Source organism: Antrostomus carolinensis, unplaced genomic scaffold (assembly GCF_000700745.2).
Source record: "Antrostomus carolinensis isolate BGI_N321 unplaced genomic scaffold, ASM70074v2 scaffold10925, whole genome shotgun sequence".
Lineage (NCBI taxonomy): Eukaryota > Metazoa > Chordata > Aves > Caprimulgiformes > Caprimulgidae > Antrostomus > Antrostomus carolinensis.
In genome coordinates this window covers 18,311-33,469 of record NW_010317228.1, presented here as the reverse complement: position 1 = coordinate 33,469, position 15,159 = coordinate 18,311, and the positions used below count along the sequence as shown (strand labels likewise).

The following is a 15,159-nucleotide window of genomic DNA, read 5'->3' as shown; positions in this document are numbered from 1 at the left end:
TCCACTTGACACCTGCCCTTTAGATATTTATAAAAATTAATAAGGTCCCCTTCTCCATCTTCCCTAGGCTAAACAGATCCAGGTCTTTCAGTTTTTCCTGAAAAGAAAGATGCTCCAGCTCCTTAATCATTTTTGTAGCCCTCCACTGGACTCTTTCCAGAAGTGCCCTTTCTCTCTTCAACTGAGGAGCTCAGAACTGGACACAATACTCCACATGTGGCCTCACCAGGGCAGAGTACAGGGGAAGGAGAACCTGCCTTGACCTGCTGGCCACGCTCTTTTTAATGCACCCCAGGATACTCTTGGCCTTCTTGACTACAAGGTCACACTGCTGGCTCATGGCCAGCCTGCATTGTGCCCTTCTAGCCATTCATTTGGGATGCGGAAGATAAATTTGGTTTGCCCATGCATCGGTTTCTTTATATTTGCTTCCTGCAAATAATTCAGAAAAAGGTCACAGGAAAATGAATTTGAGGCAATTCAAGCAGAGCATCAGCAGAAAGCAAAGTTCACGCTTATTAAAATGGGTATCAGTTAGAAATTAACCTTGGTCATGTTTGCTGGTTGGCCCACAGAGCTTATGAGAAACATTACTACTGTTATATGAGTCCCAGACAATTTTCACAATGACTACTTTTGGGTGACAAGAATGAATTATTACACTTTTCTATACAGTTCATTATTATCATGTATGAATGGAATTGGTGTTAGTCACAAACATAAACAAAGGAGGTATTTGCAAAGAGAAAATGCAATAGGATATACCAAAGGAAATCATTAAACCAGCTGCTAATTATTTCACCCTGTTAATGGTTTTATTTCTTTTCTTAACTGATTCTGTACTTTATCTGTACTTCCATACTTCTGCATGGTCACGTTATATCAGTCACCAGTACATAGGTCTCCCTGTACCCAGTGGACTGGATTTTCTTTGTCAGATGGGCACCAAAGGATGCTGTGTCCCTCCCTGTGCTAGGGCTGGCAAAGCCAACTTCTCCACCACATCAGCCATCAGCAGAGGCACAAGCAGAGTGTGTGTCTCTGCTCAGCTCACCCTGGCTGCTCAGGCAGTGTTGGAGCTGAGGGGCTAGTGCAGCCTGGGACACACCGACTGGTACCAGGGCTGGGGGCAGAGCAGCTCAGTCTAAACTGGCTTCTGGGAATTTCCCTCTCTGCTACACAGAGAACAAAAATTTGTAGTTAACAAGTTAAGAATGGATATTATTATTATATGTAGTATATTTTACCTATTTATATATATAGAGAGAGAGATATATACGCACCTAAAAATCAAATGCATAAAATATATAATAGACATTAATGCATATATTGAACCATAGAATCCTAGAATGGTCTGGGTTGGAAGGGACCTCAAAGATAATCCAGTTCCAACCCCCCTGCCAGCAGCAGGGACACCTTCCACTAGACCAGGTTGCTCAAAGCCTCATCCAACCTGGCTGTGAACACTTCCAGGGAGGAGCAGCCACAACTTCCTTGGGCAACCTGGGACAGTGTCTCACCACCCTCACAGTGAAGAATTTCTTTCACAGGAAAGAATCTCATCTCAATCTCCCCTCTTCCAGTTTATAAACATCACCCCTTGTTCTGTCACTCCCTGCCCTTGTCAAAAGTCCCTCCCCAGCCTTCCTGGAGCCCCTTCAGGTACTGGGAGGCTGTTACAAGGCCTTCCACTATATTAAAACAGTTTTCTTACATTCTAACATATTCTATCTATATTTACTAAAAATATATTTTAACAGATTTTCTTAGCTCCCTGAGGTGCAGAGGGCGGGAATTCTGATGACAATGCAGCACCTACAGTTGAGTGAGCCACTTGCCTGCATGGTTAGACAGGTAAAAGATTCCAGACCTTGCCCTTGCCATGCCTCAGTTTCCCAGTGTCAGCACAGAAGCGATGCAGATGGGGAATGCAGCAGTATTCAAACCACCTGCTGCAAATGCCAGTCTTGGCTATCCCACCTGCTATGGCCTCTTGAGGGCAAGAGAGGGATGAACTCAGACATCCTACAACATCACAATTTATGTACAATTTTCCCACTATACTCTGCACCAATGCAGCCTCACCTCCAGTACTGGGTGCAGTTTTGGGCACCACAGGATAAAAAGGATCTAAAGTTATTGGAGAATGTGCAGAGGAGATCACAAAACTGGTGAAGGTCTTAGAGGGGAAGCTATACAAGGGGAGGCTGAAGTAATTTGGTTTGTTCAGCCTGGAGGAGACTGAAAGCAGATCTCATTGAGGTCTACAACTTCCTTACAAGGGGAAGAGGGGGGGCAGGCATTAATCTTTTCTCTCTGGTGGCCAATGATAGGACAAGAGGAAATGGTAGGAAGATGTTCCAGGGGAGGTTTTGGCCAGGGGGAAAAGGTTCTTGAGGCAGAGGGTGGTGGAGCACTGGAACAGGCTCCCCACGGAGGTGCTCATGGCACCAAGTCTGACAAGATTCCAGAAGCATTTGGCCACCATGTGCCCTCAGACACATGGTCTGAATCTTGGGCTTGTCCTGTGCAGGGACAGGAGTTGGACTCAATGATCCTTCTGGGTCCCTTCCAACTCACAACATTCTATTAATCTATGATCCTCAACTCCAACCAGCTGGAGACTTTCTCTGAGGAGCTGGCATTAAAAGAAGCCCCGCATTTGCTCTCCCACCCCTCTGACATACCACTCCGAATATGTGGGAGATGAACTGCACGCCAAACTGCTGGCTCTGGGGTGGCCAAAACTCAAGGAAACTTTCCACATCAGTGCGGAGCTCCTTCTTCTCCTCCTCATCAAAGCTGTCCACGTGGTTCTGCAGGTCATCAATGGAGACCAGGCAGCCCTCTGCCAGACCACTGCCTTCCCTCTCTATCTTCCACATGATGCGGGCAGCCAGCCTGGCCAGGAGAGAGCCCAGGATTAACATCACCACCCAGTGCAAGGATAAGGACCAAAGGGCCATTGAAATGGGGAAATTTCATGGGTAGGGAATTGTGTGAAGACAATCTGAGATAGGCTCAGCATCAGATGACTGATGGCTGGTCACCACCCAGAGGCTTTTCCAGGAAAGGGAGATGCAGGGTTTTGCTCCAGCATCTCTGTTCTTATCTGGAGAATTGCTACAGACCCCCAGGTCCCCAGCTCTCCACAACAGCTCTCATTTCCTTAGATATTTTTCTCATTTTCTTACAATGGAGCTGGGATATGAATCCAAATCAATGTATCCTGTAGAAAAAACATGGAAGACCCCATCTCTTCTTTCACTTTTCCACCTACTCTCCACTTTTCCACACCTCCTAAACCACCCCAGGCAGGTTTGCCTCACCATGTTCAGCTGCAGTAGAGTTTTTGGGGCCCAGCACCAAAAAAAAACCAAAACCCAACAAACCAGGAGCATGACCCACTCACACCCTGGATGCTCCTCCAGGTCCCCATCCCATCAGCTCAGGGATGCTCCTGGCCTTTCCTGAACTGTCTCCCACCCCCATCCCATCCAGATCAGGCCATCCAGATCCTCCTCACCACCCTCTGGAGGGATGCCCTGTCCTCTCCCACCATCCCCAGGCTGCCAGTTCAGGCCCTGGGGACCAGCTCTCACCTGATGTTTTCGGTGGGTGCCTTGCCATGCCTCTTGATGGCAGAACACTCATTTTTGTGGTTCAGCCAAGCTGCTCTCTGGCAGGTCCGGTCGCAGTAGTAGGCAAACTTGCACTGGCCACAGCGGTGGAGCTTCTCCTGCCGTTTGAAGCAGGTGTGACAGATGACATGTGTCAGGCTGGAAGGACAGAAGGACCTGTTGGTTCATACCTTCATGAAGGGCAAGTTCCACCCAGCAAAGGTCCTGCTAGTTTTGTGCCCCTGGGCTCCTCACACCCACTAAAGATGGACCCTCTGAGACTTTTTAGAAGGATGGAGAAACATCCCACCCAGCTTAATCCTTCTGCATTTGGCCAGGGCTGTTGCTTTTCTGTGTGGCTACGCCAAAGAGACAAATATTCTGTTTAAAGGAGGACAGCAATAAAGCATTCCTCAGCTCTCAACCCTCTTGTCTGCAGCTCATCTGCTCCTCCTCAGCACCACCACTGTTAACAGGATTTCCAGTCTGGTTTTGTTTTCTGTCTGGCCCGTGTTGAAGCACCAGCCACCCGTTTGCTTAGCAGAAAGCAGATGCTTAATGAGTCTGTGGCTCAGGCGAGTAGGAAGAAGAACGTGAAGGCAAAGAGCCAGCATGAGAGCTTCACCTGCCTGCCAAGCCTCTGAAATGGGCTGAAGTGAACCCCCCCAAGCACTAAGGCTTTCCAGGGCCTCACATGGCCCAGGTCACAAAATGGAGCAGTGGCCACCACAACATCTGAGACACTCAGGAAAACATTGGGCGAGAGGGACCAAAGGGGAGCATGGCTCTGAGCTGTCCTAACTGCTCTCCTAAGCTTTCCTTAGGCCCAGGCATGCTGCAGGGATAAAAGCATACATCAGAAATGCTCTGCTAGTGAGCAGAACACAGGTGTGTCATGATGAAGAATAGTGATAGATCGAGGTGGTTGCACAGGGACACACTGTGTTTGTGCTGCTTGAAACCAAGATATGTTTCCACTGATTAAAAAGCAGCTTTGCTTGTCATTTCTTTTTGTCACTCGGCCAAAGGTGCAGCTGTGCTGGAGGCACTGCACTTGGCTATTGTGTTGGAAATGACATGAGGAAGCCAAGAGAACACCCTCCTTCAGGGTAGATCTTCTCATCACACAGTGTCTTATGTTTTTTCCTCTTTCCTTTGGTGGCAGTGCATGTCTCCTGGCTGTTTACCATCAAGAGAGAGCAGCACAGAGACCCAGTCCAGGTGGGTTTGGGGCTCTGCTGGTGCCAGTGACTCCAGACAGATGTTTAGTAAAGGTCGGAGGGATCAGGTCAGGCTCCCAGCCACTCAGCAGATCCCCAGCCATGACCTCTAAGAGACAAGTCAATTTTCAGCTGCCCAGGGATGGACAAGAGACACCAAACAGCTGAAGACAAAGGAAAGACAAACTTCCAAGAGCTCACAGGAGCATTGGCTGGGGTAGGACATGGGGTTGGCTGGCTGTAACATCAACATTAGGGAGCAGTACTTGCATTTACGACCACCACAATATTTTATTAATAAACCTAGGGGATTTTTCATCTTCACAAGGCTGAGCTGAGAATGTAAGTGATTTAGTGCTGGTCAGCGGCCCAGAATATGCCACCCATGGCAGTGTTGTTAAACATTAAAGATAATGAGCACAGTGTCTGATGCAAGAACATGCTCTGCTATCAGGGCGTGAAGTCCTCCCTGTTTAGTCCAGTGTCAGCTTTAGCACTGTGCTCTTTAGGACACTAAAAGCTTTCCTGCAGATGGGCTAGCAATGCAGATTTCTCCTCCAATGCAGATTTCTCCTCCAGAGAGATGTGTCTCTCTCTGGTGCCAGTAGCAGTAAGTGCTGCTAACCAGCTATTCCTGCTCCTGGCTCTGCGGTTTAACTAGCTGAGAGATTACTGTGAGTTACACAGTCATGGGAAAACTGGGAAACACCTTTCAAAAGAAGTAGGTTTCTTCTTTAGGGGGTTCAAAACAGGATTTCCAGGAAGCATCCCACAATGGTATGTATGTAACTATAACCAAGGCCAGGGGAGGAATACATCAGAGGATACTGATGAGGAAGCCTAACTTCATGTCCTCCCTCCAAGAGTTTCCAGGGTCCCAGACCAACGGGAAACCTCTCCTTTTACATGTCCAGCTGCTTGCTCCTAGGACTTAATTCATTGAGAAGGAGGTGGAAACACTTTGATCTCCTGCCCAAACAACTTTGGGACTTTCCCCTTGCTGCTCAAGAAGGCTTTTCACTGCCTGATTTGGTGCCCCAAGCTGTCTCCTTCTCCAGGCAACTGCCCACTTTATTTCTGCCTCCAGCCAGGCTCGACAGTACAGGAGAATTTAAATTCCCATCACTTAGACACTGCTGGTTCCTGGAGGGAGGTTCTTCTCATTGCAAAAAGCTCACTGACCACAGAGGTTTCATTACCAAGGGAACATTATCATCACACACAGCCCATAGTGGGGAAACTGAGGCAAAAGGAAATTAAAAATTAACAATGATCACCTGAGGAGGCCGTGCCACAGGCAGGAATCAGACCCACAGCTCCAGAGCCCTCAGCCACAAGACTGTCCTGTCTCTTCACTGTACATATATATATATAACCATATGTATGCATATTTATATCTACCACAGAACACTTAAAATGCACTTTCATTCCTCTGGCAATATTTCAGGAGCTGCTGACACAATCCACCCTGTGCCTTGGCTCTTCCAGGATGAAGAGATCCATTGATTCAAAGCAGAGGGCCACTGATTTAAAGCAGAGGGCCATTGATTTAAAGCAGGACAACCCACAGTAGACAAAACCACGTGTGAAAATGAGGTTTGGAAAATGACAGTGAGCCGTGTCGGTGCGTGGGAGGGAGCCCAATACAAGGTAAGCACCCGGGATGGGGCAGGGGGGGAGCATGTGTCCGGGAAGGGGGACGCAGCCAACTCCATTAAGTCAAATGAAAGAGCTGGGAGTTGGTGAGCAATGCGAGGCTGTGTTCTGTCAGCTGTCAAGTCAGAGGGGCAGAGAGGTGTGGGAGAGATTACACTCCTTGTAAGGCAAAGGAGAGCCAGAGAGTTGATAAAACCCATGTGGTTATGTCGTGTCGGGAAGCACGGGGAGACATCTCACGCAGGGAATGGGGCTCCCTCCTGCTGCCTGCATGGTTTGAGGACAGTCAAAAAGTGAAAAGGCAGTTAAAAGAAGTTTCCCTGTAAAAAGGAATGACAGATCAGAGGGGAATATGGTGCAGCAAAACTAACGACGTCAAACAGGGGCCTGTCTCCCCACAGCTCCCTCTCTGAGAACAGAAAAATACTGAAATGTTGGCTTTGCATTTTGCTGTTTATCACACAGGGCGTCCAGAGACTCCAAAGCAAACCCAGTTGGTGGAACTTACCACTAGCCCTGGAAAGGCCTCATTTCTGAGGAGATGCAGAAATGAACAAAACAAAGTTACATGAGACTTCCTGAGGAGGTGAAGGAACAGTTCATGCGGTATGGAAACTGCAGACACAATTACTCATAGGTAATCTGGCTGGCAGGCTTAAGAAACACCACATCTCCTACAAAACCCTCGCAGGATCCTCCGCGCTCAGAAATAGTTTAAAAGAAGACTGGATTTATTGATAATGTGCATTACAAGGACTCCAGAGACTTCAGGCTCAACTCTTGGCATGGAAAAAAAACCTCAGGAGACACAGGTACTTGAGATCTATTACCTAAATCTTAAAAAAATATTGCTCGAGCACCATCTGACCCTGCAAGCACCTAAATCCCCCAGGTGCCTCTAGGCAGTGGTGCAAATTCCTGCCATCCCAGAGGTGCTCAGAGCTGGATGCCCCAAACAGGAATGGCAAAGTGAGGCTTCCCTTGGGCCCAGAACCAGACCTTATGACAGGCTCTGATACCATCCATCCTGGAGACAGACAACACCAAGGACACCAAAGGCTTGCAAGGGTCCACAGTCTCCCCTGTCATCCCCTCTGCAATGGTTAAGGTCCCCCAAGGACAGTAGGAGCAGCCCAAGGTTAAACCCAAGTGTCTCAGGCAGTGGAAATCACTGATCTATAAAACCTTCTCTATCTGGCCTAGAAAGTGTTTATCACAACCCAAAATGGCTCCAGGTTGCCCTCCCTGTAGAAAGAGCTGCTCATATCCACATGGTCAGGATGCTGCATGGCCAGGCAGCACTGCAGGTTTCTGGAGACACAAATGGCACCTACCCAGGAGCCCTGGATGTTTGAACCCTTACAGACTCAGTGATCAGCTTCCCCTGCTTTAACATGGGGACAATACAACTGCTTCCTGCCGTGTCTATGTACACCACAGCCCCTGGGGTGATCTCACCATTCATTCACTGTCATCTTCCACACATAGCGAGAACTTTTTTTCACCCTGCCCAAAAGCAAGATCTTCATTAGCACAGTGATTTCTCCAGCCCATCTAAGCCCTGCCAGGTCAGGGATTTAGGAATGACCTGGAGGGCAGGTGCCACTGCCTGAGTCACTAAATGACTTTATTGGGAGCCTCAGGTGTCCTTGGCCTTTCATCCAAGTGTCAACTGAGCTGAACTCTCAGGGGCTCACCAGCCTTGATGTTAGGTAGATGAGACACACAACTACTACTAATCCTGGATGCAGCTACAGTCAGAAAAGCAATGATTCAATGTGCCAGCCAACAAATGCAAGAGGTGACAGAGCACTGTCAACTAAACCACGGCTCCCACAAGCACGGCTCTCAGTGAAAGCAGGAGAAACAAATAGCTCTTGTGACTGCTTGGACTGGATTCAGATGGATTATGACCTGTTGGACCTGCCAGGACAGAGGGCTGAGCACTGCCATAGGAAATATATTAACCCAATCTCCAAGACATGTATAACCCAAACATCTGCCAACCATTTCCCACCCAGCACCCACGGCTTCTCACTCAGTGATCTGGAAAAGCAAGGTGAGATGGCTGTAGTGCAAAGGAATAAAAGGAGGACTTTGCTGAATAACTAATGGAAACAGTGAGATGCTGACAAACTATTTAACATGAGATAATTCCATTCGGTACATGACAGATGACACACATAGACAATCTAATGTCTAGTTAAGCCCACCCATTTATTATTGGCTGGCTCAACATCCTACAGAGGCATAAGAAGAACCTAAGATGTAGGCAAAGTCCACCTGGCTTTCAAAGCACAGGCTGTAACACTTCATTAAATGCAACAGCCTAAGGAAATGCACCCACCCTTTCAGCAGCGAGAAGAAGAGAGAGGTATTCAACAGTTGGCTTCTACTGAGGACACCCATCATGGTGAAATATCAGCATAAGAACAGTTTTGCTCCTTTAAAAAAGGGGACTGGAACTTAGTGCTTTTATCTTTAAAATGTCAGGGATGACACATCCTAGTTTGTCTGATTTGAGTGGAGGATGTATTTTAGACAAATTTTAGACTATTTTATTTTTGGCCTTTCATTACAAGCTTTCTCAGCCTCTTTTGAAAGAGGTGGGGGTGTAGTTTCCTTTAAAAAAGCTAGGTTTTTTTCCCAGATTTTATTTAAGCTTTTGAAGAAATGAATAATAATAATAATAATAAAAAATCAAACCCCAGAACATTTTAAACAATGGGAATATGATCACATTAGCTCTCAGTTGTTATCAGTATCAACTCAAAGAATTTGCTTCCATAATCTTTTCAGAGTCATACTCTTATGGAAAATCTTGCATCTTCAATCCCTAGGTCATCCCCCTACAATAATGGAGTTCTCCACATGTCCCTTGGAAAATGTTTTGGGCCTGCTTCATACATCAAAAGGAGTGCAAAAACTGTATTATTTCAGGGTTTTAGCAATTTGCAAATCACTCATCAAGCAGATCTTCAGATGATCTTGGCTTTCTACCACGTGACAATGTTTGCCTTGACTACCATCTCGCAAACCCCACTGGTTAAAGAGCAAACCTTCTCTTAGCGAAGGCTGACAGAGATATATCAGGCATCCCCATGCCCATAGGAAATGTAAACTCTGACAGGCTTGAGAGCCAACTGACATGCCAGAGGAGAAGGTCACATACTGTACATTGAGCCCAGGCAACGGGAATGCCACATCCTGAAGTTGGCTGTGAAGAAGGGAGACCTTGGATCACAGAATCGTATAATAGTTTGGGTTGGAAGGGACCTTAAAGATCATCCAGTCCCAACCCCCCTGCCATCAGCAGGGACACTTTCCACTAGACCAGGTTGCTCAAAGCCTCATCCAGCCTGGCCTTCAGCACTTCCAGGGAGGGGGCATCTTCAAAGAGAAAGTGAAGAGGGAGGGAAGGATTAAATCCTCACATGTAAGCAGAGCGCTAGAGGAAGTTTCAGTGAGAGGTAATGCCAACGGGGAATGCACAAGGGCTTTGCAAATCGAAAAACAACCCTAACAATGGCAAAGAATTCCTTGAGAAGATATATTTCCAACCTTCTGCATCTATTTTTGGGCAAGGTGGGCCTGACACTGGTGTTTTCTGAGTGCTATTTCAGCTGATAAGAGCAAGGCTGATTCAAACACAGATCAGAGAGTGTGTCTGCACTTTATCCAAACAGCAAAATACTGGAGATCACACTGAGTCCTGTCCCTCCATTCAATCAGCATTCACTGTCTCCCTAAACACCCTGCTCTAGTTCAGGTAGAAGTAACAGGCTTAATGCAGGAGTCAACACCAGGAGACCCCTGTGTTAAGTAAAAGGTTATAGAATCATAGAATGGTTTGGGTTAGAAGGGACCTTCAGAGGTCATCTAGTCCAACACCCCTGCAACAAGCATGGTTAGCCTTGTGAGTCATAGCCTGGCCTTAAAATCTAAGAAATTATGAACTGGCTGATGTCTATAGGAATATTATTTAGCTTCACTTTGAGTTTTATGAACTTTTAGACTAAAAGGCTTGGACGACCATCAATGGATTGAAGAATACAAGCCCTCACCAGCCTTCATGATTTCAGGGTCCCTGTGACCTTCAGTGGCTTCCAGGATAGGATTCAGTCTGCAGATTCAGACATCTAGATGTGCTCATCTGTGCCCTTCATGTCCAAGTAGAGATCCCATCAAAACACTCAGTGGGATCTAGAAAGCCATTGAGCTCACCAAGGTAGGTGTCTATGTTTGGTGCACGTTACAGTGCTCCATTGACTATATCGGACACTTAAGGGTGGATTCACTTGCCTGGACATAAGAGCCTAGTGTTATTTTAGGCTCTGTAGGGACACCCATCTGGCCTGAGAGGAGACCTGATTCTCATAAATCCTGTTGTGTACCCGTCAGCCCTAGGAGGATGTCTCAGACACCCTGGGGCATCTCAAATGACACTAAACACCTATGGCAACTGAATCCTGCCCTTAGCTCTACGTAGACACTACCACAGACCTTAGTTTTGGGTGTCTTAATTTGCAAGCTAAGTCCCAAAGCACATTGCTGGACAAGCCACCACAACACCTTGTAAGTTGGTCCAGTTAAACTGATGGGTCTTATGTGCCAAGAGTATGATTATAGAGTTTTGTCAAAGAAAACATTTCTCCTTTTCCTGACCAAATAAAATTCTTAACACCTCCTTGAACTCAGCCTCCTACTAAAAGACAGACATTCATACAGTGCAGGCAGGTGATGGTCTCAGGTCAAAATTACTTTGGCAGTTCCTCACTTCAATATCTACAGAAGGGCCTTTGCATCATTTCAGCCCAAAGCGTAGTGTACCCACACATTCTGCCGTGAGCACCCAACACTGGGTGCCAAGATGAGTTGTTCAGGCTCCCTAGATCCCAGCACAGTCAGGGCAAAGAGGTTTGTTCTTCTGGTAGCTTCTCAGAATATGAAAGGCAGGTTTCTGATAACCACTCTAGAAGATAAAGCATATTTTTCATTTCATAACTATGTTCTTCACCAGGATCAGCTCATCATCATTATGGGGTTCCCCATTTCTGAACAGTAACACCTCCCATCTCTTGACAGCTTTGGGTGCAGACACAAACACAAGCTGCTTTCCATCCTGCAGCGTGGCCAAACCAAGAAAACTCTGTTGCATCTCTGAAGAGCTGCTCCTACTAATCTGAAAAAGAGACCTTCACTTCGACTGCTGTGTCACCACATCACATGCAGTCATGCAGAAGGTAAGAGTGTGACCACTGCAGTATTTGATTTCAACAGCAAAATCAGAGGCAGGGTTTCATACCAATGTTTTCATTTTGTCACTGGAAGTTGAAGGACTTTGTGTTTTGTTAGTCTACGAGTGCAAGATCTAGGAGGGGTGAGGAATATTTAAGTTAATGAGCTAAATTGGCATTTGGCTCTGCCAAGGGGACATTCCATCTCCCATCCTGTCATGGTCAGTATATTCATGAGGGGCTCTTCCTCTCTTGCTCTCTCTGGCTTTCTCTTGGGCTCTCACTCTTCCAGGATTGCGGTTTTGGTTCGGGATTGTCGCTGCTCCGGGATCGTTACCTGGGAACCGGCCAGGCTTGGTCAGTGGGTGGTGAGCAATTGTACTGGGTATCACTCATTTGCATATTTTATTACTATTCCAATTATCATTATTATTTTAATATCATTATTATTTTAAGTTCTGTTTTATTTCAATTATTAAATTGTTCTTACCTCAACCTACATGTCTCCTTACCCTTGCCTCTCAATTCTCCCCCCTATCCCTTGGGTGGGAGGTAGTGACCAAACAGCTGTGTTTGGCTGATAGCCCAGCACTAGCCCAGTGAAACCACCACAGAGAGCAATCAGTTCAACAGGGGTTTATGAATTGAATAGCCTGGGACAGAGGTAGAAAGTACCTTTAAAAACAAAGCCCCGTGTGTGTAGTAAAAGCACCAGGGCAGTTTTGACAAGAAAAATGTGTGTTGCCATTATGTCTCAGGCCCAGGTCATCCCCTGCCAAGCGCTAACCAACAAGCACTGCCTGCTTTGGAGATTTTGAGAATACATTTCACCACTGACATATACAAAGTGTTTTGGGATGAAATGTGCCACAGGAGGGTAAGAACCCATTATTATTGCACAGCAGCATGAAGAAGAAGCAGAGAGACAAGAATGACTGAAGCCATCCCCATCCTCTCCAGTTCTCTGGGAGCTATAAACAAACTCTCTCTGGGGAGGGAGGGACGCAAACCTCTCCCCATCCGAGGTTTTCTGTTGGAAACCTAATCCTAAGACACAGTCTGCAGCCTAAGAGCTGACATGGAGATAGTCTCTCCCCTTATCTCACGTTACACAAGTGACATTTGAAAATGCAGTGAAGTTGTAGCTCTTCAACATGGGTGGCTCCACTCCATGCATGACACTCGCAACATTTCACATAGAAGAAAAAAAATTCTCGACCAGCAACCAAAAGGCAAAATGTTTTCAATGGTTTATAAGATAATTAGTATTTTTAGCAAGGTATATGGGAGAATCATTGTCCATAGGGACTTCCAAAGCAAATGACCACAGCAAAATTCCAGTTAGTGACACAAATGAAACTAAAGTGCAAGAGCCAGAAGGAGAGATGTTTTTTTCATTAACTACTGTAATTGAACTCGGGGTTAAGAATTCAAGAACTTAACATTTTAAAACAAAAAGTAACATTTTAAATGCAAGTTCTTGTAATGACATATTAAAATACAAACTAAGAATTGTCACTGCTGCTATCGTAAAGATTCACAAACATGTTCGCCCACTGCCAGTATAAGGGCAAAGAAAAAGTGAATGAAAGAAATAAAAAACCTTCTTTCCTTCTCTGTCCATTTAATCCTCAATTCTCTGCTCTTGCCAGATGACACAGTAGCATGAAGCAGATTCAACTACGAGATGACCCAGATTAAAACAGCAGCATGAGCTCTGCGTGCATCCCAGACTTTGTTAGCAGAGGTGATTCAATCAGGAAAAGCTCAGCTGTGCAGAATCACTCACCGCCTAGTGCAGAATATTCACTAAAGTCACTGGCAGTTCAGGACAAAAAATTCAGTCTTGAGAGTCACCATGACACCCTTGAAAAATGCTCACAAATTTCCTAAGCCCAGAATGAAACCTTCAGCTGACATCTAGCTCCTCTGTTTAAAAAGTTTGGGCCAAATTCTGTTCTCAGCACATTATAAGGCTGGATAAATTCCATTCATGTCTGAGGCTTTATTCTAGATTTATCCCATGGGAGATTAACATAGAAATTGGTTCTTTGTGTCTTTTAGCTTTCAGGGTATTTAAGCGAATCTTACGCAGATTTGAAGGGCAGAAGTGGGCACCAGCTACACCAGCAGCGCAGGTTGATTGAATGTTGTTCGTCCTTGAAACAAGCAGCAGAAAAGAAAAACACATTTGCACTAGAATTCAGTTTCTGGCTACATCAGTGTGAACAAAAATTTAAAACCAGTTTAATGTAAGAGTGAAAGCAGAAGTTTTTCTCGTTAACTTGGCTAGCTATAAGTATAAAATCAGTTTAACAGAAACAACAGCACTCACAGATCCCCAGTAGCTGCTCGTTTGAAGGCAACAGGCGATGAAGCTGCACATAGAGCTGGGAGGTGGTACACGAGCAGAGCACAATGTAACTCACTTTTATCAGGCGTTATACATCAGAGGCTGCAGCAAAGTCAGTCTGAGATTGCTGTACCTGAATCACACTAACTCCTGGCAGTTCACCAGAGTGTAACATGGGTCTGGTTTTGTGAGGCACTGAACACACACAACTTTGACGGCATTTGGTAAAAGCTGACGGCACCAAGCACCTTGCAAGATCACATCCTGGAAACAGATTGCGCCATATGAAAAGTAAAAACGCTGATCAGAGCCTTGGGAAGTGCATTCGCTGTCAGCTGTGAGCACGTCTTTACAGAAGTGCTTCTGACTTCCCTTCACACCCTTCTCTGACGCTGACCAGACGCTTTCACATTTTTACCCACCCAGCCAGATGAAATTTTGCATCAAGATGAATTTCAGTCTGTGTTTCAGAAGTGCTTGTCTCTTACCTATCAAAAACCACGGCAGCGTAGGCTGGCTCTGCAAAGATGACATCCCCAGGCAAGAATTCCTTCACCACTTTCAAGCCCCTGCCTTTACCTTCAGACGTGAACACTTCGACTGACTCCATTCCCCCTTTGGTCATCCCAGGGACCCCAGGGCTTGGGAGGTGGGTATCTCAGAGCGAGCCAAATCTCCCGTCACTCCTGTCAACTTCCACTTGTCGCAAGAACACACTTATAAAAGAGCTGGCCTCCCCCCACCCCTGGCCACACCGTTTCCTATAGGAGGGCGAAGGGGTGGGAGCAGGAGAGGCAGGAGGCGAAGATCCTCCACGCAATATCACCGACCTACGTAGGGAACACACAGGGCTGGGACTTCTGCTTCATTAGGAAACCTCTCTCCAAAAACTACGTTTGGAATTGTTTCTCCCAGCCACAAGCAGTTGTATACGTTACGACTCGGATTAATTTATACTCTCCCATTGGAGAGAGAATGTATTCTCTTTGCAGGGTATTTTTAGCAACCACATGCTTCTGTCTCTCAGGAAGCAACAGCTGAGACAGTGGGACAGGGAGGGCTGGTATGTATAT

General features: G+C 46.2%; 1 protein-coding gene across 2 annotated transcripts in view; it reads right to left on the bottom strand.

Annotated features, from left to right (window-relative positions):
- SMYD1 (SET and MYND domain containing 1) overlaps positions 1-14,788 on the bottom strand; it is a 30,007-nt gene extending 15,219 nt beyond the window's left edge. The window contains exons 1-3 of one of the 2 annotated variants that reach the window (XM_010168519.2): positions 14,575-14,788; positions 3,603-3,779; positions 2,688-2,901 (exon numbers count right to left, since the gene is read on the bottom strand). In XM_010168519.2, coding sequence (XP_010166821.1) covers positions 2,688-2,901; positions 3,603-3,779; positions 14,575-14,711 — 528 coding nt within the window. In that variant the 5' untranslated portion in view covers positions 14,712-14,788. The remainder of the gene's footprint in view (positions 1-2,687; positions 2,902-3,602; positions 3,780-14,574) is intronic. The other variant, XM_010168518.1, reaches the window with a different exon arrangement.
- Positions 14,789-15,159: the final 371 nt, after the last annotated feature.